The sequence below is a fragment of the Typopeltis vanoorti genome, chromosome 6 (assembly GCF_054136105.1).
Source record: "Typopeltis vanoorti isolate ZY-2024b chromosome 6, IOZ_Tvanoo_1.0, whole genome shotgun sequence".
Taxonomy (NCBI): Eukaryota; Metazoa; Arthropoda; class Arachnida; order Uropygi; family Thelyphonidae; genus Typopeltis; species Typopeltis vanoorti.
In genome coordinates, this window is record NC_143554.1 from 30,566,832 (window position 1) to 30,594,809 (window position 27,978).

General features: G+C 39.6%; 1 protein-coding gene across 1 annotated transcript in view; it reads left to right on the forward strand.

Annotated features, from left to right (window-relative positions):
- LOC150105358 (voltage-gated potassium channel subunit beta-2-like) overlaps window positions 1-27,978 on the forward strand; it is a 740,084-nt gene that overhangs the window by 170,029 nt on the left and 542,077 nt on the right. The window contains exons 5-6 of the mRNA XM_090393939.1: window positions 27,108-27,187; window positions 27,288-27,329. Coding sequence (XP_090250065.1) covers window positions 27,108-27,187; window positions 27,288-27,329 — 122 coding nt within the window. The remainder of the gene's footprint in view (window positions 1-27,107; window positions 27,188-27,287; window positions 27,330-27,978) is intronic.

The window sequence follows — 27,978 nt, forward strand, 5'->3', positions numbered from 1 at the left end:
ATACTAGTGATGGTGGGCTGGGGTAGATGACATTGGTGTAGATGATGAAGGTAGTTGCGGTTGGTGGAGTCGGAAACTCATGGAGTAGATGCCTTCCCTCGATGAGTCATTGGACTCCCTGGAGATGTTACATAATAATAATAATAATAATGTAACCTTTTCAATATTTTGCAATATTAGACTGACTCTCATTATCCTTCACCTACAATGCCAATTTATTTAAATCATTTTGCAGAATATCTACATCACTTTTATCAACTATTGACCTCCCCAGTTTTGAACCATCAGGAAACAACTGAATATCCCCCGTCCCTCTTCATTGTTTCCCTATATCATTGATATACAAATTAAAGAGTAGTGGCCCAAATATACAGAACCCTGAGGTACTCCACTAGTCACCCTTATTCTCCTAGATTTCATTCTACCATATACTATTGTCTGGTGTGTGTTTGTTCATATCCATTCCCATTTGCTTCAACATTTGCAATAGGTTTCCTTGTGGTATTCTGTCAAATGCTTGTGTAAAATGTCAAGTCCAGCAGTATCATGGTGTAGCCATTTTCTGTATTCAATTCTGTTGTCACATTATTATAAAATGTGAATAAATTTCTAAGACAGGACACACCTACCCTTTACAAAGCCATGCTACCCACTATAGAGTATCCCATCCCTATCCACTCACTTTTGGAATTTATCTTTAAGTTTGCCAGATTTTGGAAAACCAAATACGGGGACATGGGTGACCAAAAGAATGATGATGCTTTATGCCACGAAATGCCATAGTTATTTCAGCAGCAATAACTTTTTTTCGTTGCTGGTATTTGGTTTTACAAAATAAGTATCAATACTTTTGGAACTGGAACTCAAAATGCTCAATTTGTGTTTCTGAGTGTTAATGTGTGTTGTGTAATATCCAATCGTCTCTCATGTGCAATACTAAATGTTCGTCTACAGATTTTGCATTCATCCTCGTTGTTATGTTTTCCTTTTGCAATAAAATTCTACTCTTTCAAATAATCATTGTTAAAAACACACTTTCGTTTTGGCATTGTTAAGGGCTTAGGGAAAGAAACAAAATTTAATCTGTCTTTGTATAATTAATAAAGAAAATTAATTTACCTTTAATTATATGTTTTATGTATTAACCAAATATTGCACATTTGGAAAAGGCGAGATATTATTTTTTTAATAATTATTGAAATGACATCCATGTACTTTACCAATACTGCACCACACAATGTCCAAATAAGAACTGTTAGAAAATAAGCAAATGCAGTATATCTGTTACAGAATTATAAATAAAATGCTTATACTAAATAAAAAGCGACCAATGAAAGGGACTGTCACTGCCATGTCGCCACTGTAAACAGTAAAAACAGTTAATTTCCTTGAATTGTCAGTTTTTATGGCTTAGAAATCAATTTAAGTTGGATTATTCAAAAAGAATATTGAAAATCATAATTGCTTAACATAATACAGTATTTATAATTTTATCTTTTCATTAAAATACAGGATATTAAGCTGTCCCTACAAGTACATATGGGACAGCAAAATTCAATGTAAAATATGGGACAGTCCTGTATATACAGGACATCTGGCAAGCCTATCTTTAACCAACTTTTCCGATACTTTGAAACCGCTCCTGATATATTAAGTGGTCTGCAGTTTGCTACTTATCCTCTTTCCACTCACTCCCTTGGAACCTTGCAGAGCTGAGACTTAGATTGAACAACTTTATCAGAGGAAGTGCCAATTCTCTTGCACATTAATGTAGTACATGGGCTGACATGCCATCTAGTCCCACTACTGTATTCACATTAATATTTTTCAATATTCTGAACATTTTGTGTTCATCTACCTCAGTTTTGACATATATCTGTCATGTCAGCAGCTGCCATATCTATGACTGGATGATACTCCTTTGCAAAATGATCACTCATCAACTCAGCTGTTTCTTTTGCTTCTGTCACCTTCATGCCATCATCACTGATTAAAGTCATCCTACCATAGTCATTTTCCCTCTTACTTGCTACATAATGAAAAAAAAAACCTCTTTTGGATTTACTTTGGCCTGCTTAATTAATTTTCTCTCATAATCTGATTGTTTATACCATTGGACCTGTCAAGAGACAGAATATTAATAATGATAATGATGACTAAAATATTAATTATAAAACACTTTAATTAATACTCTCCTATATTTCAGCAATGTTATATTACCATCATCACAAAAAACAATGATATATGCATGCAGGCACTAACACTGGGCAATGAGGCTGAAGAAAGGCAACAGAAGTCTGGCCTAGAGTCACAAAAAGTGCCACATAGTGGGCTAAATTGGGTAGTCTTGGCTTTGATGATTTAAATATGTATGCTTCCCAAATTTGGAGCAGTCTCATGTACCCAAATTTGTTGAGAGTTTGTAAAGTTTTTCAGGGCTGAGGTAGATTCAAGGAATAGCCGTTCATGTTTGTATTTGCTGTAGTGTAATAAAGTGGCTTTCTTCCAGCGTATCCTGTGGTGGGTGTCCAAAGAATGGTCAGCAAGTCCTGAGTGGCTGTATTGGTGGAACTGGATGTAGTCCTTGTATTTAGATATTCTGATATTGGTTGTCCTGCCTGTTTGGCCATAGTAGGACAGTTTGCAACTGCAAGGGACCTGGTATACTCCTGGTCGGTCTAGGGATGTGACTGGTCTTTGGTAGAGTGAATAAGAGATGCGAATTTCTTATGTGGTCTGCAAGTGGTTGTAAGGTTGTATATCCTTAGGAATTTTGTCAATTTTTTGGATGTGGTCCAGGTATATGGAATGATGATAGATTTTGAGTAATCACTTCTCTGAAGAAGGAGGGGGTATTGTGGTTATGGGGTTTTAATATTTTTGGAGGGTTGTGGCAATTGGCTAAGAAAGTGTCAAGTTCATAATAATAAATTTAGTTTAATCCTTTATCCCAGTGAGAGCAAACAAAGTTTGTGCCTGAAAATATCTTCAGGACTGAATATAGTGTTGTACTATCTTACCTGGGTAAGTAGTGCAAGACCAAGGCAACTCGTAGCAAAGGTGGAGCAAGCTACCAACACTCCTATCCCAGTATCTCCCATAATGCAAAACACATCTCCTTGTGGATATGTATACTATTATGCATTAAGGGATTGGCCACTACCCAGACTAGTTTTGACCTTTATTGAGGTGGGTGAGAGTAAAGAATAAACCCATCATCGGCCTATTGAAAAATAAAGGGGTCAGAGTGCCCCCGAAGAGAAGTAAAAGAGGGGTAAGGAAGTGACAGAGAGGTCAAGGTGGGGTGCTGGGGGGGAGGGGATGGGAGGGGAAGAGGAGGGGAAGAGGAGAGGAAGCAGAATAGGATGGGAAGGGCGGGTGAGGAGGTGGGGGGTAGGGAAAAAGAAGAAAAATAGGCCTCAGCTCATTATTCTCATCTTGCTAGCTTAAAGCTATCAAGTGATATTTCCTCACCCTCCTCGGAGATCTGCCTTAAGAAATCAAAAGGACCACGGAGGTAGCCGGTGCCCAGGTGACCCGCCCCTTCAGGGCAGCCCGCCTCGAGTTGGCCCGCGCTGCCTGGGTTTTTCCTCTGAACTACCTCCATGGGAGACCAGGAAACAAAACAGACCTCGGGGGGGGGGAGCAGAGACCAAGAAGATGACTCGGAGTGGAGCTGCTGCTGCAGATGGAGATCTTAAAGCAGCAGCGGGCAGAACTTGATGGTGTTGTTTCTGACAGTACACAGGATTGGAGGTGAACACCACTTGTTATTAAATTTGGTGTCACCCAGAGCCTCTCTCTCGAGATGTAAAAACCTCCTTAAGGAGCTATAGAACATGTAGAGGACGATCCGAGAGAGATCCAACAGACTGGGAGGATTAGCATAGTTGGAAAATTTTTTCCTAACCTTCCAGATGTGATATTTAAATTCATTGATGATAAATACTAGTAACTTCTGCCTGTTGTTGGCTGGTGGAGTGAACTGCAGGAAGATCACTTGCTACTGCAGTAGGAGGGGGATGCGGAGCACGTCGCTTAGCCTCCTCCAGATGAAGATGGAAATGGGACACCCGTAGGCGTGCTCTACGGTGTCCGGGCTCCAGCAGAAGCTACATAATGGGTTCCAGTTGTTGTTGAACCACCACTTATTCACATTGACTGGAAGGTGTCCATAGGCTATTCTCCAGGCCAGGTCCTTTCTCGACGGGTAGCCTCGATGTTTAGAGAGGTGGCCGAAGAGGATGTCATTGTTGTTGATTCCTAGATCCGGAACGTCAGTATGAAGGATGTTAAGGAGATGATCATACCACATCTTGCTGTTCCGGATCCCGGCAGTGTTGGCAAAGTCTATTGTAATCCTCTGGAACAATATCTGCCTTGGGCCCCTGGTGGGCTGGGATCCCAAAAAGGGGAAGCTTAAAGCCTAAGAAATACCACACAGGATAGCTGAAGGGATGGTTGGTCTGTAGTATCCTGCTAAGATGGAAGGCGGTATTGCTCAGGTATTTGATGTTAAGGACGGGGAGGCCAAAGCCTCCCAGCTTCTCCAGAAGTTGAAGGATCTTCGTGTCAACCTCCTGGCGTAGACTGCCCCAGAAGAACTTCAAGGGTTTCCTGTAAAGCCGAAGTTCTTGATCCTCGCTGATGTTTATTATATTCATGACGTGCTGGTACGTAGGGCACAAGATGGTCTTGATGACAGTAGCCCTAGAGGAGAGCGAGAGCTGTCCGTTTGTCCAGTCCTTGAGACGCTCGACTGTGGTGTTGATAAGTTGTTGAACATCGAGCACGGGCTCTGCTGCAAATGGGACCCCCAGGATGGTGAGGGGGTCTCCTGTAGTGACGAGACCCATGGGGATGTTGTTTAGGTCCCAGACTCCATATGTTTTGATCTTAGTTTTGTCGGGGTTGGGTGTTAACCCCGACACTTTGAACCTCTCTAAGATGTTGAAGAAGCTCTGTATGGAGTCGTTGTCCCTGAGGGTGCCCACCATGTCGTCTGCATATGCAATTACTTTGGAGTCATCCGTGGTGAGTGGTAGTGGAATCCCTCTCACAGCACGTGAGCTGTTGACTGCCCATAGAAATGGCTCAAGGGCTAGTGCAAAGAGCAGTGGACTGAGGGGACACCCTTGTTTGACCCCTTTCTGGATGTTAATGTCTGAAAGGTGTCCATTGACGAGGAGGCAGGTGGAGCTGTTCATGTAGCTTCCTCTGATGATGGAAAGCAGTCCGCTGCTGACCCCGACTTTCTGCAGGATGTTAAACAGAAAGGAGTGCCGGACGCTGTCGAACGCTCAGTTGAGATCGATGGTCAACAGTGCCATTGAGTACATCTTAAGGTTGGCCAGACGTAGAAGTTCTCGGATGAGGATGAGATTAAACTCCATCGATCGGCCAGGAACACCATACACTTGTGTGCTGTTGATGACGTATTCATCCCCAGCTTCAGTCTGTCATTGAGAACACGGGCGAGGATCTTGTAGTCCGTGTTTGACAGACTGATGGGCCTCCAGTTTTTGATGTTGGATGGATCCCTGTTGGCTTTGAGGATGAACACTGTATGGCATTCCACGAATTCTCGCGGCACGTTCCCTGTGTTGAGAAAGTTGTTGAATAGTGCCACGAGAATGGGAAGGATGTAGTCCCAGGCTTCTCGATAGAGGTCTGTGCTTAGTCCATCTGGCCCAGGCGCTTTCTTCGTACGGCACTGCTTGAAGGCTGATGTTATTTCGGCCGCTGTAATTGGTGCATCCAATCCTGCTTGGATGTGCACAGGGAAGGGGTCAATATTCCAACAGGAGTAATCTTGGGGGATACTGTTGTCCTGGTAGAGGGTGTTGTAGTACCCCCAGAAGGCCTTCAGGATGTCGGGTGTTGTGGTGTAAGTACACCCGCCTTCAGTGATAGTGGTGATGGTTCTCTCCTGTCGAAAATTGACATAGCGCCTGTTGTAGAAAGCAGCCGATTGCCTGTCTTCCGAGCGGAGGTGGAGTTGGATCTTGGTGTTCTTGTCTTCCACTTGCTTCTGTCTCTCCACTTCAATGTCGAGATTAATGTCACGGATGGCGTTGTGATATGGAAAGCCTTGGCGTTGGCTGGCCACGAACCAGCTTCTTTCCTTAGATCACGAAGCCGAGATCTTCTGAGGAAGGCACGTTCTAGGCCCCATTTTATCATGTTTTCTTTTATGTTAAATTTTAGTTGTGCCCACGTGTCCCAGTCCCAGCCAGCGGTGCTCCAAGTGGAGCACAGTTGGTTAAGCTTAGCCGAGAACAAGGACGGGAAGTCTGGTGGTAACTTCCAGGGGCCCAGGTCCGAGATTGTATAATTAATTTGAACGTGCCTTATGGCTTCGGATCTGGAGACAAGGGAGGGTGACAGGTAGAACCGGTCGAGCCGTGTGCCGATACCTTGGCCTGTCCACGTATAATCCCGACAGTAGGGGTTGTGAGCCCTCCAGATATCCGTCAGCTGGAGATTCTTGAGGTGAATTCCCAGTTGCCTGTAGCCAGCAATGCCTGTATTGGGGTTACCCCCCACTTTATCGTAGGCCGGGTCCGCCACGCAGTTAAAGTCCCCCATCAGAATGACGTGATGGGTGCCATATAAGTAAGTGTAAAGTGACTGGAAGAAAGTCGATCTTGATGTTGGATCTGCCGGGGCGTAGATGTTAATGTACCTGGTGGTACAGCCCCGGTACTTCCAGTCAATGGCGAGAACTCTCCCTTCTGCATCCCTCTGGATGTTATGGAAGGCTCCGAGGACGGGGGGGATAGCATAAATACCCCGACCCCGGCGCTGTTTCTGTTGCCGAAGCTCCAAAACGATGTTACGGGGTACTTATGGCTTAGTTCCTGCATGTCCTTGTAGTGGAAAAAGTGTGTTTCCTGCAGGAACAAAAGCCGGATGTTGAATGCTAGCATGAGCTTCCACACCTCCTCTTGTTTTGATGGTGAGTGGAGCCATCTGATGTTGAGCGCGGCAACGCAAAAAGGGGGTGGCGGCATTATGATGTTTTACGTTGTTATACCCGGCCTAGGTCCTTGATTTGCAATTGCTTGACATATTTTATTAAGGCTTCAATTTGTGTGCGGGGGGGTAGCATATCCCGCACCCTGCAGACCGGCTGCCAGTTCTGCGTACGGGCTCGAGAGGACCTCGAACTCGTGACGACTGTTCTTAATCTTGAAACTTGCTAATTTATTGTTCACTATTTGATGGTCAAAGCAGTTGAACTGGGAGCCGGTGTGTCTACTAATTTTAGAGTTAATGCTCTCTTGATGGCGGGAAGGGGTTTCCACCTCCATTTCGGACTCAGATGTTGTTGAGTCCGTGCTTTTTCTGGAGCGGCTTCGATGTTTTTTCCCCATTTTAGGGGAAGCCTGCTCCTTCCTCTTCTTAGGAGGTTCTTTGGGGGGTGGAAGTTGTGGAAGTTGATGTTTCCCTTCCTTTGTCTTCTGTTCTTCTGCAGGGTGCACGCTGACTACTATAGGGGAAATATTAGAAGCATCTACAGACAAAGCCTCCTCCGATGTTGTTGATGGGGGGATAGCTGGTGAAGTGTTATCCATAGCTTCATCTGTATCTTTGGTTGTTCGTTGTTCCTCCGTCGCTGGTAGTGGTATGGTTGAAACGACCGAGGGGGGGGACTATTTCCTCAGCTGATGTTGTTGCTGGGGGGGAAACAGTACCTTCTGCTGTTGATGGTGCAGGACGTTTTGTAATTTTCCCTAGAACTGTTTGAGAGAATGTTTTCTCCCCGATGGTGTTGGGGAGTACCGGAAATTCACCGGCGTCTCGAGCAGGCTGCGGGTTCAAAACGGTTCAATCGGTGCCCCTGCCCGCTCTGCAAATGTGTGCAGAGGACACGATGTTATTTTGTGCTCTGTATTGGAGCACTTTCGGCAGGGGTGTGGGCACTGGCTGGAGATGTGCCCAACGCCGACGCAGTTGAAACACTTGGCTCGGGGGCAGTCACTACCCAGATGTTCAGTCGAGCCACATCGCAGGCACTGTCTTTGTACCCCGGGATAATTAACCATGACATGCGACGTGCCGATGGTAACGAGGTTTGGCACTGGCTGTTGCATGTCCATGGTAAAGGTGACTTCGCCGGAGTACCAGGCGGGGTCCTCCTTAGAGACGCTCTTCTTTATATTACTCACTTTCCCCCACTTACTAAAAGTTTGTACAAGCACGTCTTCTCTGGCTTCTAGATATTCCATAGGGAAGTGGTCGATCTTAATTTGACGTACTTGTGACCCCACCATGGTAGGGGGTCACCTGCTTCCCTTGGACAGGGAAACCCTTCAGAAGTTGATCTCTCGAAGCTAAATTCTTGACTACTATAAGAAATCGTCCTCCTCCATACAGGGTGAAGGAGTAGATGTTAGAAACTCCTATTATCTCCTTAAGGGCTGTAGTGAGTGCTCTAGGATCCTCAATTCCTGGAATCTCCACTCCTAATGTCCGGGTCCTGGGGAGGGGACGGAGATTACTCTGCTCATGATTGATCTCTGCATTCTAGAAAAAAAGAGAAAAATAAAGAGTCCTAAGACTCTGTAAGGAAATCCCGTAGTGCGTATAAACGCACTACCAGCAAGTTAGTAGAGTTAGTACTAAGAATACAAAAGGTTAGTACAACAAACTAAACAACAAGTATAAATAACAAAATATTAGTAAGTAACAAATTCAACAATGAATAAATACAATACTGTCCTGCCGCAATTGAGGTCTCTTCAGTGGGCGCCAGGCCCAGAGTTGGAGATACCAGGCAGAAGCAGTAGCAAGGTCATCTTTACCTATAGAAGTTGCCAAAAGGTTTACCACCTTTTTTATTAAATTACTCTGGATTTAGAGAAAGATGTTGAAAGTTTATTTTTCACTAGGTTAGACTATAATAAATTTAGTTTAATCCTTTATACTGGGATAGGAGTGTTGGTAGCTTAAGTTAGTACAACACTATATTCAGTCCTGAAGATATTTTCAGGCACAAACTTTGTTTGCTCTCACTGGGACAAAGCATTAAACTAAATTTATTATAGTCTAACCTAGTGAAAAATAAACTTTCAACATCTTTCTCTAAATCCAGAGTAATTTAATAAAAAAGGTGGTAAACCTTTTGGCAACTTCTATAGGTAAAGATGACCTTGCAACTGCTTCTGCCTGGTATCTCTAACTCTGGGCCTGGCTCCCACTGAAGAGACCTCAATAAAGGTCGAAACTAGTCTTGGTAGTGGCCAATCCCTTAATGCCTAACAGTATACATATCCACAAGGAGATGTGTTTTGCATTATGGGAGATACTGGGATAGGAGTGTTGGTAGCTTGCTCCACCTTTGCTACGAGTTGCCTTGGTGTTGCACTACTTACCCAGGTAAGATAGTACAACACTATATTCAGTCCTTAAGATATTTTCAGGTGCAAACTTTGTTTGCTCTCACTGGGATAAAGAATTAAACTAAATTTATTATAGTCTAACCTAGTGAAAAATAAACTTTCAGTGTCAAGTTCAGTAGTTAGAGCACTGTTATCCTAACTGATTAGTTTTATTGTTATATAGGGTTTTTATAATCCCATATTGTTGGGGAGGGTGACTGCTGGTGAGTGTATTTGCCTGTATGTGTAGGTTTTCTATAAATGGAGAATGCCAGGGATCCATCAAGCTGGTGTGTAATCAGAGTGTCTAGGAATGAGAGACATTTGTTTTCCTTTTCCAAGATGTTTATCTTGGAAAAGGAAATCCTGGAGAAGGATCCTTGGAAAAGGATAATCCTGGAGGTATTGATTGTTTACATGCGTTAAGAAATTTTAAATGGAGAGCACATCATCCACGTAGCATAGCCAGACAGTGGGTTTATGTGGGGCTGAGTTTAAGGCTTTTTTTTTTTCAAAGGTCACCATGAAGAAGTTGGCCAGGGGGTGAAGAAAGTGGAGAACTCATGGCTGTCCTCTCTATCTGTTTGTAGAATTTTCCTTGCCAAACAAAACAGCCTGAGTTCATGGTGAACTGAAACAGGGCTGAGATATCAGGGGAATTATGGCTTAGATGAGGTCTAAGGTATCTTTGAGTTGGACACTGGTGAATAAAGAGAAGACATGAAAACTGATCATTATGTCAGTGTGTTGGAGTGTGAGGTTTTCTATACTGGCTTTAAAGTGGACTGAGTTTTTTTATGTGTGAAGGTGTGTTACCAGTATATTGTGTGAGCACTTTGGCTAAATGTTTGGCTAATTTGTATGTGGGTGAATCAATGCCATACACAATGGGAGACATAATAGCACATTTTGTTCATTGATTTTTGGTAGTCCATATATCTGTTGGTGGGGGGGGGATCTAGAGTTATAAGGTTATAGTCTGTTTGTGACTTCCACAGACCAAGAGGTGACCTTTTTAAAGAGCCTATGGAGTGTTCTGATTTGTGTGCTGATTGAGATCATAATCTATAGGGAGGTAGGTAGAACAATCTAGAAGTAAGAGGCAAACTTACCTGAGTAATCTAATTGGTTTAAACCCCATGGTATTTCCCTTATCAACTTTGGTAAATACTGTTTTGTTGTTGATTTTAATTTTTTGCAGCGCTTCAAATTCTTTTTTTGATAGGTTGCTTTTTTTTGTGGTTTAGCTTGGGTGAGTACATTGGCTATATCCATTCAGATATTGTTGGTTGGGAGGTCACCCTCCTTGCTTGCACCTTGTACTGCTCATAAGTATGCTGACCGTCTTTTTCTCTCTCTCCCTCCACAGTGTTTTCATCTTCTTTTTTTTTTCCAGCTCTTGCTTCCCCCCAATGCTATTAGAGTATTCGATGGCTAGAGGTGAATCTTTCCTATTTTGCTATTTCATCTTATGTGGAAAGGGCCTCTGCAACCCTACCACTTTCTTCTTGCAGTGACTTCACTCCAAAATGCTACTATGATTGTGCCTAATAATGCATCTCATGCTGCATTGGCTGTCATGCAGAATAATCAGAGCCGTGTTCAGGGCTTAGGCAGAGGGTCCTGTTCGAGAAGTATATTACAGTCTCCATCAAAAGTCAGTGATACCGTGAATGAGCAACACAGAATGTATAAGATTAATCTTAGAAAGGAATTTTACATAGTTACATGGAATGTCCGGGGTTTACAGATGGGTACTCTTGAGATTATCTGTAAAGAGATGGATAGGTATAAAATTGACATCTTGGGAATTACAGAGACCAGATGGAATGGAGAAGGTCACTTCAAAAGACAGGATGGTAAGCTAGTTATTTACTCAGGTGGTGACTCAAAACATCATGGGGTAGTTGTGATACTGTAGACAACTCAGGCAAGAAGCCTTCTTGGTTATAACCCCATTAATGATAGGATACTCTACATTAGACTTAAGGCTCAACCTACCAATGTATCAATTGTGGTAGTTTATGCACCCCACATGGATAGGCCTGAAGAAGAGAGTGAAGAATTCTATGAAAACTTACAAACTGTTTTGGACTGCCTACCAAGGAGAGACATACTGTACATCTTAGGAGACTTAAATGCAAAAGTGGGAAAGAGTATGAGAGTCAGGCCAGAGTGTGGCATTCTTGGTCTGGGTGAACGTAACACCCATGGTGAAAGACTGTTGGAATTTGTTCGTGCTAACAGATTAGTTATTACCAATACCTGCTTCCAGAAACATCCACGACGGACCTATACTTGGACATCCAACATTGATAGGTTAAGGCACCAGATTGATCACATCCTGGCTCTCCAGCAGTGGAAGACAAGCATCTCTGATGTGCATACTTGTCCTGGAGCAGATTGTGGTACAGACCATCAGCTGGTAAGAGCCAAAGTAAGACTAAGACTCTGAAAACTTCCAGGTCAGGCACATTCCACTAGATTGGATGTTAGAGTAATTTCAAGTGGATTCACAGAAGAAACATCAACCCGGCTGGATGATTTTTTGGAGACCAATGAGGAAATCTCACCAGAAATGCTTTCAAGATGATAATACAGGATACAGCGAAGTCGTATCTCAGCCCAATAAGAAAACCAAGAGACCCATGGATATCAGATTCAACATGGGAACTAATCAAAAGAAGGCAGTTGGAAAAACAAAGAGACACAGGGACCGAAGAATACAAGAGATTACATAGAGAAATCAGAAGAGCCATCAAGCGGGATAAGGAAAAGTTCTATACTAATAAATGTGAAGAAATAGAGTTCCAGATGAGAAGCCATAATTATAAAAGGATGTTTTATTTAGTTCGTGACTTAAAGCACAAGTTCAAGCCTAAATTGAATGTCATCAAAGACAGAAATGGATCATTACTAACAGAAGAGTTGGAAATCAAAAACAGATGGAAAGAATACTGTGAGGAACTGTACAGCAGAGTGGATAAAGAAAATGTGGAGTCCTCCCACCAAGAAAATTTTGATTTGGAAACTCCTCCACTTAGGCATGAAGTTGAAAGAGCAGTTAAGCAGCTCAACAGCAATAAGGCCCCAGGTGCAGATGAAATCCCAGCAGAGTTAATTAAGGCCACAGGAGATGGAGGGATAAGAGTGTTTCATAGATTGATTACAAGGATATGGGAGACAGGATCATGGCCTAGAGACTGAAAGAAGTCAGTTTTCATACCACTACACAAGAAAGGTGATATGAAGGCATGCAAGAATTATAGAACTATTAGTTTGATATCTCATGCAAGCAAAATTTTATTAAAGATCATGCTAAATAGGATTGAGGCCAAAGTTGAGGCAGAGATGCCTGAGGAACAAGCAGGTTTTAGGAAAGGTAGGGGCACCAGAGATCAGATCCTTTGCCTTAGACAGATCATAGAAAAATATAAAGAATTCAGACTCCCTCTGGTAATGTGTTTCTTAGACTACTCTAAAGCTTTTGACTGTGTTGAGCATGTGAAACTGTGGGAAGTAATGAAAATAATGGGTTTTCCTCAACGCACTATCAGATTGATAGCCAACTTGTATAAGGAGCAAGAAGCCACAGTAAGAACAGGTGTTGGATTGACTGACTGGCTTCAAGTTGGAAAAGGAGTTAGACAAGGATGTTTACTTTCTCCTCACTTGTTTAGTATATATGCAGAGGACATCATGCCTGAAGCATTGGATGAGCTCAGGACAGGAATTACGATAGGAGGTAGATTGATCAGTAATCTGAGGTAGTACGCTGATGATACAGTACTCCTTTGTAATGACATGGAAGAACTAGGACTAATTCTTGACAAAGTTAACAAGATCAGTAATAACAGAGGACTTCAACTCAATTCTAGCAAGACAAAGATCATGGTTCTCAAAGGAAAAACAAACAGAGAAGCTCTTGAGAAACAAATGTATCTTAATGGAGAAAGAATTGAGGAAGTCAGCAAGTTTGAGTACCTGGGATCCATTATTAATGTGAAGAATTGCTGTTCAGAAGATGTCAGAAAAAGGTTATGAATGGCTAAAACAACAGTCAGAGACCTGTCTAAAATCTGGAAGGATGGATCTATCTGCATGGGAACAAAGTTTAGGATTTTGGATGCAGTTGTTTTTCCAACAGCGACTTATGGATGTGAGACTTGGAACCTAAAGAAATCAGATAAGAAACGGATATCTGCTTTTGAGATGTGGTGTTACAGAAAGCTGTTGAGGATATCATACACTGAAAGGCATACAAATGAATGGGTGTTAGAAAAGATTAGTAGAACTTTAAGGCTCCTTAAGGATATTGACAGAAGAAAGTTAAAATATTTTGGACACATAGAAAGGATGGAAGGAGGACTTCTCAGAACAGTAATAGAAGGTAAAGTTCCTTGAAAAAGAGGCAGGGGTAGACCATCAATGAGATGGATGGATGGATGGCGTGTGTGGAGTGACTGATCTTCAGAGAGTTGAGGCTGCCAGAAGGGCAAACAACAGGACTACATGGCGAGGCCTAGTGTGGAACATCATCGAGCATTGGAGTGACCATATGGCATCTGTAGATGCCCAGTGAACACAGACAGCTCTTGCTTTATATCTCTACTAAGCTCCTTAATCCCACTTGTTTTATCCTGCCAACTTTGGATATTTGTATGTTAAGGTTTAAATGCTGGGAGAAACCCATGATAGAGGCTTAATTGAGTGAAACAGCACTGAGAAAGGATTAAAAATATTATTTAATTCTTCCAATATTTCATGTTAATTACTGAGACATTGTCAGGAAGTACAATAGAGACTTGTAACACATGTGCAAAGGCAACACAAAACTAAGTGAAACATGTGGATGAAAGACCAGAGTCCTAACCAGTTGGGGGTGACCTCTATGGGCACCTGTTGGCAGCCTAGGATATAAACTGGGATCTCGAAGTATTAGTGTTTCCCATGTTTTGGAAAGTTTTATGTAACTATATTTATTTATATTAGGCTGATTTCTGAGAGCAGCTGCAGACTCTAAAAATAGTCTTTCTCTTCTAAATTTACTGCAATAGAGCATGATGATCTTTTTTCAACTGATTCTATTAGCTATATCTAAAGTATGGTCTGCTAACCAAAATATCTGTGTTATTTAATGTTAAATTTCAATAGAAGTTTTAAAATGGATAGAATTTTTTTATATAGGAAGTGGATGACCAGTGAGGGAGATAAGAGAGCTTGCTGTTTTGCTAATTTATAACATTTATAGATTCCCAATCTGTAGCAGCTAGTGTAGGTCATGGGGGGAATTGGATTTGTGTATTTTTGTATCCCCCCACAGATATATGGATTACCTAAAATACACAAACTCAATTTTCCCCAAGACCTATAGTAGATGCTACAGATTCCCCAGGCTATAAATTAGCAAAACAGTTAGCAGGTTACCAATGGTTACCAAAAGTTATCAATGGTAACCTGTTCTTTTCAGAATACAGGAAGCCCACCCACACTGGCAGATACATTCTCAAACTTTCTCATCACCCCCCTCTCAACAATATGGTATGATTAAAACACTAACCAATAGAGCCCACCAATTAGTCCTCTCTTACAGTAGAATTAATCACATACATCAAACCTTCTTATCTAATGGCTACAGTTCCCAGTATCAAAAAAATAATCAATCCTTACTCCCAATCCTCCACCTTCTCTTCAGAAAGATTTTACTAATGTTATCATCATCATCCCTTATTTCCAGGGCACTTCAGAAAAAATAACCAGAGTTTGAAAGAAATATGATCTGTGCACGGCTTTCAAACCCCACCAAATGCTTGCTACCCTTATACGTTCTATTAAAGATCAGCGTCCTCTTCTCTTTGTGATTGGAGTATATAAAATGTCCTGTTCTTGTAAGTTGGCCTACTATGGACACACAGGAAGATCAGCCAACATCTGCATGGAAAAACACAAAAAAATATATTTGCAGTCATGACTATGATCAATCAGGCCTTGCAGACCATGTTTTAGATGCAGCTCATAGAATCAGTTTGAAAAAGATATTGATCCATTGCAGTAAATTTAGAAGAGAAGACTATTTTTGAAATCCTCAACTGGTCTCAGAAATCAGCATAATTTAAATATGGTTGCATTAAACTTCTCAAAATGTGGGAAATACTAATATTCCAAGGTCCCCGGTTTACATCCTAGGCCACTAACAGGTGTCCACAGAGGACACCCCACTTAGTTAGGAATCTTTTGCCCATTTATTTCACTTACTTTTGTATTGCCTTTGTCTGTGTGCATGTGTGTGTGTGTGTGTGTGTGTGTGTTACAAGTCTCATTGTACTCCCTGACGATGTCTCATGTCTCAATGATTGAGACAAAATATTGGAAGAATTAAATAATATTTTTAATTCTTTCTCAGTACTGTTTCACTCCATTACACCTCTAATATGATCTTGAGTATACAGTATGATACTGCTTCTCTCAAACAATCCCTAATCACTTCCCATGTACTACTGACATAGCTTCTTGTAGCTCTTCAAGCCATGGCACTGCTCCAAGATGTCACCTAAAACTGTCATTATTACCAGCTTTATAGTTCAATATAGACCCTTTCTTGACAGAGAATTCCACATGAAACTTCCCAGAATAATACTGCAGGTGATTATTCTCCTCAATTGGAGATAAAGTGTCTCCCTTGGTTATGCATATATCTTCTGGTGCTATTAGCAGATCCAGATCTCTGGTCCCCTCTATAACACATTATAGAGGGGGGACCTCTATAACAGCTCTTCAAGCCATGGCACTGCTCCAAGATGTCACCTAAAACTGTCATTATTACCAGCTTTATAGCTCAATATAGACCCTTTCTTGACAGAGAATTCCACATGAAACTTCCCAGAATAATACTGCAGGTGATTATTCTCCTCAATTGGAGATAAAGTGTCTCCCTTGGTTATGCATATATCTTCTAGTGCTATTAGCAGATCCAGATCTCTGGTCCCCTCTATAACATGTTGTTTTTGGTAATTATCCTTTAGCAACTGTATAAATTCCACTCCCATCTTGTCACAATGAGTGTAGGCTGATAATAATTTCTCAGCCTACACTCATTGTGCTAATCTGTTGATGCATGGCATCTCTTCCTGTGAATAATCCCCTGGTCTATAGTGGCAACCAATAATATATTTTGTCCTATTGGGTTCTATCTCACACCAGACAGCCTCAAATGAACCATTCTCCCTTAGACCTATAATCCATTTTAACTTCTATTTTTTTTGCTTTAGTTCTTCAGCTATCATCAGCAATACCCCACCTCCTGCTCTGTTCTTTCAGTGTAATTATATTTTTCAAAAGTGTTTTCAACTTGCATATACACAATTTAATCTAATGTAATAGATAAATTAAAGATACCAAGAAATTATATACTTGGTTTAATCCTTTATCCAAGTGTAAGCAAACATGTTTGCCCCTGAACTAATTTTAGGACTGGGGCAACTCGTATAAAGATGCTAACTACTTCACATCACTTGCCTTAGTATCCCATAATGCAAAGCACATCTCCTTGTAGGCATGCATAATGTTTGTTTATGAAGCAGATTTTTTTGCATGGATAGTGGTGAGTGATTATCATGCATTGTCTGAGAGTGTGATAAGTGCAGGGATAGTGAAGACATTTAAAGCAAGGTTTGATGAAATGTATCTGCAACTGGGGATCTCCCACGATGGGGTCTTTTGATTGAGGTCTGATGATAGCCTGTATAGCTCAGTGGAAATGGGATTTGCACTCCATGGCACTTGACCACCTGAAGGAAGGCCTAGGTTCAAATTTAGTCGCTGACTAGAGGAACATTTTCTAAGCCTTTCTTCAACTGGTTCTCGGGTTAGTCGATCTCTGCAACAGGCAAGCAGATTTTTCTCCCAGAAACTTGGATTTTTCATCCTATAAACTCCTGAAAATCGACCATAGAATCCACATTATCTCAGACAAAAAATATAGTGTTAGGATTAGGGACTGTGAGATGGTGGCATGTGTCAGTTGTCTCTCTTCACTGGATGCAGGATATTTTTAGTGATAGTCTTGGGCTAGCTATCTCGTCTCCAGAAAGGTTAGATAGGGCTAAAACGACCTCACTTACTTCCTGTTAGAGAATCAAAACAAAGGGCGTTTTTTTTTTTTTACATTTGAATTCACTTTGTTACTCTGCAGAGAGAGAAATATCTTATTGTCCTTAAGAGACAAGAGCATGTTCCAGCTCAAATAATGAAGAGAAAGGGACATATTAAAGAAACTGTGATAAGAAATGGTTATGAGATAAGTTCATTACAAAGAATTAACGTTAAGCCATGACTTGTCAAACAGCATTCCCCATCAAGCTAAACTTTGAATGTGCTGTGTTTTTTCTTGTGTATATAACGGACATAATAAACAAGTTTAGCACCTCATGAAAAAAATAATGGGAGCTGTCATGCGCATTCATAGATCCTAAACTTAGCACATGTCTGAAAAAATTCAATAGCTCTGAAATTTATTATATATTTGACATTTGCTATTACACAGAGCAGAAAGATGTAGATTAGGAGATATTCACAGAGATGAACAGCTCGAATTAAAAAAAAAAAATAGTTAACAGAAATCATTGTAAATGGTTGCTGCAAGTGGTTCAGGAGGCTTGTTACCTTTGGATGCCTGGTTTGAGACATTAGCTTCATGTTACCAGTGTTACATCTCTGAGGTTCTTCCATAAAAGAATTTCACCACTCATCGAAAGAGGACTCCCGATTGAACAAACTGGCTTCAGGCTGGGAAGAAATTGCTGTGACCAGGTCCTGGCCCCTGCCAACACAGATTGAAGCAGGCTTCTAGAAGAAACTTAAATCCAGAGTCACTTTCATTGACCTAACATTAGCTTTTGACGCAGTTTGAATCAGGGGCCTCCTCCTAAAGCTAGTCAATATTATAAGGTGCAAAAAACCTTCCAGCCTTTTGAATCCTTCTCTCCAACAGAAAGATCCTGTTCCATATTGGTGGAAAAAAAGAGTAGGCCCAGATTCCTCCATGACACATAACACAGGGCTCTGTGTTAGCCCCTTTACCCTTTAACACCTACATGTCTGACTTACCACATACCAGCTTAAGTAAATATATGTATGCTGATGACCTAGCAATCCTACACCAATCTACCTCCTTTGCCAACTTGAAAACAACCTTGAACACAGACCTGAACATCCTGGAAGAATATTTCAAGCAGTGGTACCTGAAGCCAAATCCAACAAAAACTATGTCCACAGCATTTTGCCTAAACAATGCAGAGGCAAATCGACACCTTAACCTCTCTTTCTGTGGCAGAATGGTAGAACATGAGCCTCACCCGAAATACCTTGGAGTAAGCCTGAACAGAAGCCTAACCTATAAAAGGCACATCATCAACCTGTCCAACAAAATTAAAACAAGAAATAATATAATTTCAAGGCTTACTGGAACAAGCTGGGGTTGTGGTGCAGAACTCCTAAGGTCTTCTGCACTAGCTCTCACATTCTCTGCAGCAGAATACTGTGCCCCCATCTGGGAAAGAAGTGTTCACCCTAACATTATAGACATCCAGCTAAACTCTACCATGTGCACAATTAGTGGGACACTGACAAGCATCCCTATCCCCTGGCTGCCTGTCCTATCTAACATTGCTCCACCAAATATACGGAGAAGACGAGCCTCGATTAAAGAATATAATAAAGCAATGAGCAACCTACTCTTGCCACTGCACCAGACTCTCATAAATCCACCTAATCTTTGCATAAAATCAAGAAACCCTTTCTGGTCTATGGACAAACTCTCTTTATCTGTCTTACTATCAACACCTGACATGTGGAGAGAACACTGGTCCAACAGTGTTCCAACAAATGGCTTCCTGGTTGAAGATTCCTGTGCTCTGCACAGGATCAGAACTAATCAGGACAGATGTGGCTATCTACTACATAAACGGAGACTGTCAGACCACCCTTATTGTGACTGTTCTCCCTATGGCCCAGACGATCACTCATATTGTGAATGACTGCCAAAGGCATCAATTTCATGGTGGCCTCCAGGACATCCACAAGGTGACGGATGAGGCCCTGGATTGGCTTTCTGGACTGGACATTGACCTGCAGCTGCTTGGTATTCATTTTTCCATAAGAATAAATAAATAAATAAATTGTAAATGGTTTATGAATTATATTATCAAAGAGAATGTTCTTTGTGAATAATGTATGTTTAGAAATAACAAAGGCATTCAATGTTATAAAACAATGATGAGATCATTATGTGGTGTATATTATGTTCACTAACCATCAAAAGAGCCTTTCTCTTAGTAGGAATATTAGACAAAGCCAAAAAATAAAAAATAAATAAAGCGTAATAATAATAATTATAATTATTATTATTATTAATTAAAAGAAAATGGAGTTTTGGTATCTGAAAAGAGTCCAAAAAGTTCAAAAAGGCCAAACTGTATTGTGGCTCCACTATAACAGCATTCACTTCATGGGCCATTGTTGTAATCTGATACACATCATGGATAATTGACAAGGAGACAAATCAGTTTGGTATACTTCATCAAAAAACATGAACATTAATGACAATGAATCATGCCTTTGTATCTACACATTGGTATATATCAATTATACATAGCCAGGAAAAATGGTGGACATGGACTAGTGGACATCCAAGTCAAACAAACAGTAGGAGAAGAGGGAACATTAAGTGATTACATAGGTAAGTACAGAAAAGATGCTGAGGCTTACAGAGAAAAAGTAGTGAATGTGTTAGATTCAAGAAAAAGCATTTAAAGGAGAAAGAAATGGTAAAAACGATCAGAAGGCTGGAAAAACATGGCACTCTATGGTCAGTATTTAAACAAAATTGAATAGAAAAGTTGAAAGTTTCCTAACTTGGAAATGGCTAAAGGAGGACACTATCAGGAAAAGAGACATAATGTCTGATACTTGCTGCTCAAGAACTAGTACTGTAAACAAATGTGCAATCAGTGCAACGAAAGAAAATATCTCTAATGATAGCAAATACTAACTATGCAGAGATAAAGAAGAGAGAGTGGACTATCTGATTAGTTCTTGTGCAGCAGGATTACTCATACAGACTACAAATAAACACAGGATCAGGTTATTTTATTATTATTATTATTATTTGACACCTCCAGGGAGTCCAAGGACTCATCGATGTCCTAGGACAAACATCCATGCCCATGGCAGGATTCGAACCCACAGCCTTTTTTTAGCTGGAGAGCAGATACACTATCCACTTGGCCAACCAGGCCACAAAAGCTTTACACTAGAGCTTGTGTAGGAAATATGATTTCCCAACTTACAAAACCTCTTGGGAACAAATTGAAAAAGTTATTGAAAATGAAATTGCATAAATGGGTCTTGAAAATTCAGAAACCAAGGAGAGGGTAAAAAAGCAGATAACAAAAATGATATCAGGACAATGAGTCTTACGTCTCTATGGGGATCCTGAATAATAATAATAATATAAACATCTGAAACATAATATGCCAGATAGCTCTGCAACTGAACAACATGGGGTTTATTTATGTCACAATTCCAGAGGATAGTAGTATAGAAGAAACAGTTCATGAATTGAAAATGTTCCAATTGTTGCAGGAGCAATACTAAGAGTATTTATGAAACATTTGGAAAAGCTGAGCCTCCCAGATATAACACCACCTAACATTTTACAATGCTATCAGTTCCTAGACCTTTGGATAAGGCAAAAATTGGACACATCAGCTTTCAAGGAATTGATTACATCATTAAATGTTTCTTGTTACTCTTTGACTGTGAATTCTGCTAACTGAATATTAAAATAACAATAATAATAATGATGATAATAATAATAAAACCAAAAACAAGAAAAACAATTTCGGTTAGGCTGAATAACTTGGTTTTGTATGCAAACAATAAAACAGTTAAGACAGTAAATGAGTCTCAGTCTTAGTTTAGAAATTTCATTGCTTGAGTCCTCAATGTATTCCAAAAGTGTAGCTCTAGGTTTCAACAATAGTACTCCTCAACTATCTATTAGGAGTGCATTGAGGACTCTGGTAACTGAAATTTCTGAATTGTGATTCAATTATTCATCAAAGAGACAAGTCCTCTTTCTTCTATATTGTCCTCTATAGTGTGTTCTGGCTGAATCAATCAATATCAATTGATTGATTCAGCAAGACGGGAATGTGGTGAGGTTGTCTGCAAAGATAGAAAAATCAGAACTCCATGGTGGACACAGGAAGTTAAAGAAATAGTGAAGGAAAAGAAGAAACATATTGAAAGTTGCTGGCAAATAAGTCACCTTGTGCTCTTAGAGAATACTAAATAATATGCCGGCCAGGTTAGCCGAGTGGTTAGCATATCTGCTCTCCAGCCAAAAGGCTGTGGGTTTGAATCCTGCATCAATCACAAATTTCAGACAATCACAAACATCCATAGGCACGGATGTTTGTGATTGTCTGAAAATACCAGTGGTGCCGGTGGGCGGTAGATGGTGTTGGTGTAGATGATGATGATGGTAGTTGCAGTTTGTTGTAGTTGGTGGATTGAGTGGTGGAGACAGAGTTGTAGAGTAGGTGCCTTCCCTCAATGAGTCCTTTGGACTCCTAGGAGATGTCACGTAATAATAATACAAATGTAAAAAAGCTAAACACTGTATAAAACTAGCTTAAACAAAAGTCATGGGAAGACTTTGGTAAGAACATAGAAAATAAATATCAGGAAGGTGGGAAAATATTCTGGGAGGATGTTGAAATATTCTGGGAGATGATAAAGGTGACATAAAAACGGGAGAAAAAGATATCCTTGAAGTATGGAGTAATTACTTCAAAAAGTTGTTAAATGAAACAAGCGATAGCACAGTGGTAAAAAAACACTCAACAGGCATACAGTCAGGAATACATATCCATATTTGAAGTAGAAAAAGCCATCAAAAGCCTGAAAGGCAGTGGGGATAGATGATATTTGACCAGAAATGTGCACGTATAAATTTCTTGCAGGGACTGCATTGCATAGCTCAGAAGGCCTGGACAGAGGGACAAATTCCAGATGATTGAAGTGGAGATCTCATAGTAACCAGATATAAAAAGGGAAATAAAAATGAATGTGAGAATTACAGAGATATTTCCCTACTCAGTGCTCCTGGTAAGATTTATGCAAGCATACTTGAGAAACAGTTGAGAAGGATTGTGGAAGGGAAGCTTGGTGAAGAATAAGCTAGATTCAGGCCAAATACAGGCTGCACAAATCAGATTTTCACTTTACGACAAATAGTTGACAAATTGTGAGAATATAACAAAGATCTGTATTTAAGTTTTGTAGACCTGCAAAGTACAAGAAAAAAAAGACTCATGCTGGCTCGGACGTTGCCCGGTCAAACAAGATCCGCATCCCAAATTGAGTAATCAGGGTTGGATCGAAAAATCAGTTACTGAAAACAAAGACAAAAAAATTAAACTCAGGCCTGTAAAGGATGGAATATCAATTTGCACATGGAATGTCCATACGCTCTGGGCAACTGGAAAATTGCAGTTGCTTCAAGAAGAAATGAAGAAATACTGATGTGATATATTGGGTATTTCAGAAATGAGATGGATTGTCAGGAGAATCAAATAATGGTGGAAGAGTTCTCTGGTCAGGAAATGAAAGTAAGCATGAAGCAGGCGTAGGTTTCTTGCTAAGTAACAAGGCCTGTCAGGCAATTATAGGATACACACCAGTTAGTGAAAGAATAATGGTTGCAAGATTCAGTGCCTAACCATTTAATATCACAACCATTCAAATATATGCACCCATTGCAGAAAGTGCAGATGAAAACATTGAGAGATTTTACAGGGATCTACAACTAGTAATTGATGAGGTGCCGAAACAGGATATACTCATCATTGGAGGAGAACGGAATGCAAAGATTGGCAAAAATAACACAGGATGGGAAAAGGTTATGGGAAAATTTGGATATGGAGAAAGAAATGAATGTGGAGAGAGATGCTTCTGATAACAGCCTGATGATTTGTAATACCAAATTCCAACAAAAAGATAGTTGTAAATGGATGTTGTGCTCCTTCGATGGCAAACATAGGAATATGATTGCTCTAATATTAATAGACCAGAAATGGAGAACCTCAGTTCAACAGATTATTCCAAGGAGCTGATATTGATTCAGACCACAGCTTAGTGATTGCGAATATAAGACTAAAACTGAAACAGAAGTACAAAGGAAAGTTCCAAAAAGCTAGAGACATCTCAAAACTCAATGAAGACAGGCTAAGAACAGCATATCAGAACATATTGGAAACTAAGCTTAAGACCCCAAGTGAAAAACAAAATATAAATACAAGAGCAGAACAAATGACTACAGTGTTACAAAAAGCAGTAGAGGAAGTAATTCCTGAAAGATAAAATACAAGAGCAGAACAACTGACTACAGTGTTAAAAAAAGCAGTAGAGGAAGTAATTCCTGAAAGAGAAAAGATCAACAAGAAATGGATAACTCAGGAAACCCTAAAATTGCTACAAGAGAAAAGAGAACTGAAACTTAAAAGAGATAATAAAGAGGCAACAGATGAGTTATACCATCAAAAATGCAATGAAGTACGGAAAGCAGCAAGATCTGATAAAGCCAAATGGTTGGAGGACCAGTGCAAAGACATTGAACAGTACTTATGGAGAACACAAAACTAGAGAGGTCTACAAACTTATAAGAAATGTCAATAGGAAGTGGCAAACAAGATCAGTAGCAGTCAAAGATGAAAATAATCAAGTATTGATGGACAAGACAGAAATCATACACTGATGGACAAGATATTGTAGCGAACTATATAAAAATCAACTAAATGATACTGCAACAGAAGTAATCGAAGAACTAAAAGCAATCTCTCCACTAGCAAAGATCTTTGAAAATGACATCTTGGAAGAGGAGGTGAATAAGGCTATAAAACATCTCAAGAACAACAAGAGTCCTGCAAATTACAACATAATAGACGAAATGCTAAAATATGGAGGAGAATCAGTTGCAAAAGAAATACATAAGCTATGTAATGAAATATGGAGATCAGGGTGTGCTCCCGAAGAGTGGAAAAAATCGGTCTTGGTTGTTCTTCATAAAAAAAGGCAGCACTTTAGAATCCACCAGTTACAGAACTATTTCATTAATGAGTCATCTTGGCAAAGTGCTGATGAAAATACTAACAGAATGCCTGAAGGGGCATATGGAGGCACATCATCCAGATGAGCAAGCCAGATTTCGACAAGATCGAAGTACAGTGCAACAAATACTCGCACTAAAACTAATAGCAGAGAAAGCTCGAAGAAAGAACAAAAAGATATATTGCTGTTTCGTGGACTTCCAAAAAACATTTGATAATATTGACCAAAATATAACATGGGCTGTCTTGGAATCCTATGGTGTGGACAATAAATTGATATGCCTGCTGAAAGATATAAACAGCCAAGCACAAGCAAAAATCAGAATAGCAGGTGAGACTGGAGATTGGTTTGCCACTAATCAAGGCACAAGACAAGGGGACCCAATATCACCAATCATCTTCATCACACATCTGGGAAGAACACTAGATAAGATTAAAAAAGAAGTGGAGACATTTCAATAAATGGCATGAGAATAAACTACATTTGCTTTGCAGATGACATTGTCCTGATTGAAGAAGATGCAGCAAGGCTGGAACAGACATTGCAAACACTATACACAGAAGGAAAAAGCTATGGACTAAATGTCAACTTTGAAAAAAATAAACAATGATATTCGGACAACAGGAGTTACTGAACAGAGTTACGATAGACAAATTTCAACTGGAAAATGTGGAACACTTCACATATCTTGGATGACGCATGACTTAGACCCCAAAAAAGAGATAAAAATTAGAATAGCCAGAGCAACAACTATTTTAAAAGCCATGGACAAAATATGGAAGAGCCGAGCTATAAAGATGCAAACTAAACTGTGCTTTGTAGAAACCTATGTCTTCAGCACCATGCTCTATGAATGCGCGGCCTGGGTACTCCTGAGAGAATCTGAAAGGAGGACACAGACTAATACTAAAGACTACAGACAAATACAACCAAAAGAAAACCTGATCCAGAAAATTATCAAAAGAAAACTACATCTATTTGGCCATATATATGGAATGAATGATGAGAGAAAATTAAAAACATTGCTGTTTGAAATGATTGAAGGAAAGAACAAAAGAGGAAGAGCAAACAGAGAATGGAGCGATGACATTGTCAAATGGTGCGGAAACTCTATACACAAACTGAGTCATCTTGCACAAAATAGAATGCAATGGAAGAATCATATCAAGATGGCAACAGACACCTACGAGCATTGGACCCATAGTTGTCGATGATGATGAGACCTGCAAAAGGCATATGATAAGGTGCCAGGAGAAAAGCTATTCAAAATGCTGAAGTTATATGGTGTAAATGGGGCATTATAGCAAGCAATACTAAGTCTTTATTTGAGTTGTAAGTTAGCAGTTAGAATTGAAGGAAGTACAGGAAGATGATTTGATGTTAAATCTGGTGTCAGACAAGGATGTACATTATCCATTCTATTATTCATTATCTATATACACCCTCTGTCCAAAAAGCAACTGAACTTTTCAAAAATAAAAGAAACTAGTGGTGCCACCTGTTGTATCTTTTTTTGTTGTTGAAAGGGGCAACCTTCATTAGTGTTATGTCAACTGTTTATGACATTTGTTTCATTAGAAGCCAAGTTATAGTGCCAAGAGTGACAGTGTGTTTTGACGAACGGTCGGAAAATGAGTTTCAAACAGAGAGCTGCGATTGACTTTTGTGTTCCACAGTTGAATGAGCTGAATGAATTGAAAACTGAATTCAGTTTATTGATCACTGTGCTATACACTTACCTTTCAAGGGTGAATATATGCACACACACACACACACACACACACACACACACACCTGAAGACAGCTTTCATGTGGATGCTGAAACATTAATATATATCAAAAAATAAATAAATATTATTCTCTAAGATGGTAGTACGATTCTTAAAGCAGCTTGTAATGAACAATGTTTTCTGGGAAGAAACAAAAATGCTGTATTGTATAAAACGTAATGTAAGACAATTCCAAGAAGCAGCATAGATAAGATGTTCCATCTCATTGTAACATTTTATAAGATGTACAAAATATACTATAAAAAGATGATACGTCATAATTACTAATGATGAGCTACATATGTGAAATGCTAGTTGCATGTTTCCAGATGTGAATCAAAGTGGGGAAGGATTCACCTTCTCTAATTGATTTATTTTATGTAATTTCTTTTATTTATAGTTGATATTTAATTCTCTTATGATACTGAGGGATTTGTTGAAATAGACAACAAAAGCTAATGTTAGTTAATGTACTGAAGCGGTATAGGTTACAACATCAGTATGCAGCTTACCACTAGAAAATATTAGAGGACTTCAGTACTTAACACCTTGATCCAACCTAAGGTTAACTTAACATCTTGACCCAACCTAAGCTTAATAGCATCTGGATGTAGAGTTGACTCCTAAATATAACTCGCAGTTCAGTAACCACCTAATGATATAAATTATAATCTGTGATGATGTATCCATTAAAAAATTTTTTTGTAATAAATATTTAATTTTTACCATAAAAGATTTCTTTTACAAATTTGAACTTGGTATTTCTTTTTTTATTCTTAAACAGGTAGCAGAAGAAATTGTAGCAATAGCCTATGAAAATGGTATTAACTTGTTTGACACAGCAGATATATATGCTGGTGGAAAGTAAGTAATAAAAGTCCTGTGAATTATAATTTTGCTTTATAGTAAAAAAAAATAAGACAAGGTCCTGGAAATTTTTTTCTTTCTTTTTTTTTTTTTTCAGAAGAAGAAAAAAATGTCTGCAGTTCTTCTATTTGGTATTTAGGTTAGTGTTATAATTAATTTAATTGGATTATTGAGTCCACATTCTTCATTGACTTCTAAATTTGGCTCCTCACTACTTTAATCTAATCAATACTTTCAATTAAGGGGACTGTCTGTCTGTATTGAGGATTAATATATATTTCTTTGTAAAGTTAGATTATATTTTACAGCTAAAAATGATATAATTGGTCAAGTCTAGTACATATCAGGTAGATGTTCCCCATGATTGGAAAAAAAAAAATCTGTGTTCACCATATTGTGAACACAGATTTTTAAACAAGTATTTTTAGAATAATAGAGGATTAGCAATTTAATTTGTTTAGAATTTTAGTATTAGTATTATTTCAGGCCTCAGTGTAATCACATGACTCAGGAGATGTTCATGCACTCTAGCAACATATGCTTCCTTAAATTGATTCACAATTGGTTTATTCACCATCCACTCTGACAATGCATTCAGCCTCTCCACTCTGTATACCAAAAAACTGCTTCTTACTTTCTCTTATTATTATTATTATTATTATTATTTGTCACCTCCAAGGAGTCCAAAGACTCATCGAGGGAGGGCATCTACTCTACAACTCTTCTCCACCACTCACAACTTCACCAACGTCATCTATCGCCAACCACCACCACTGGTATTTCCATGG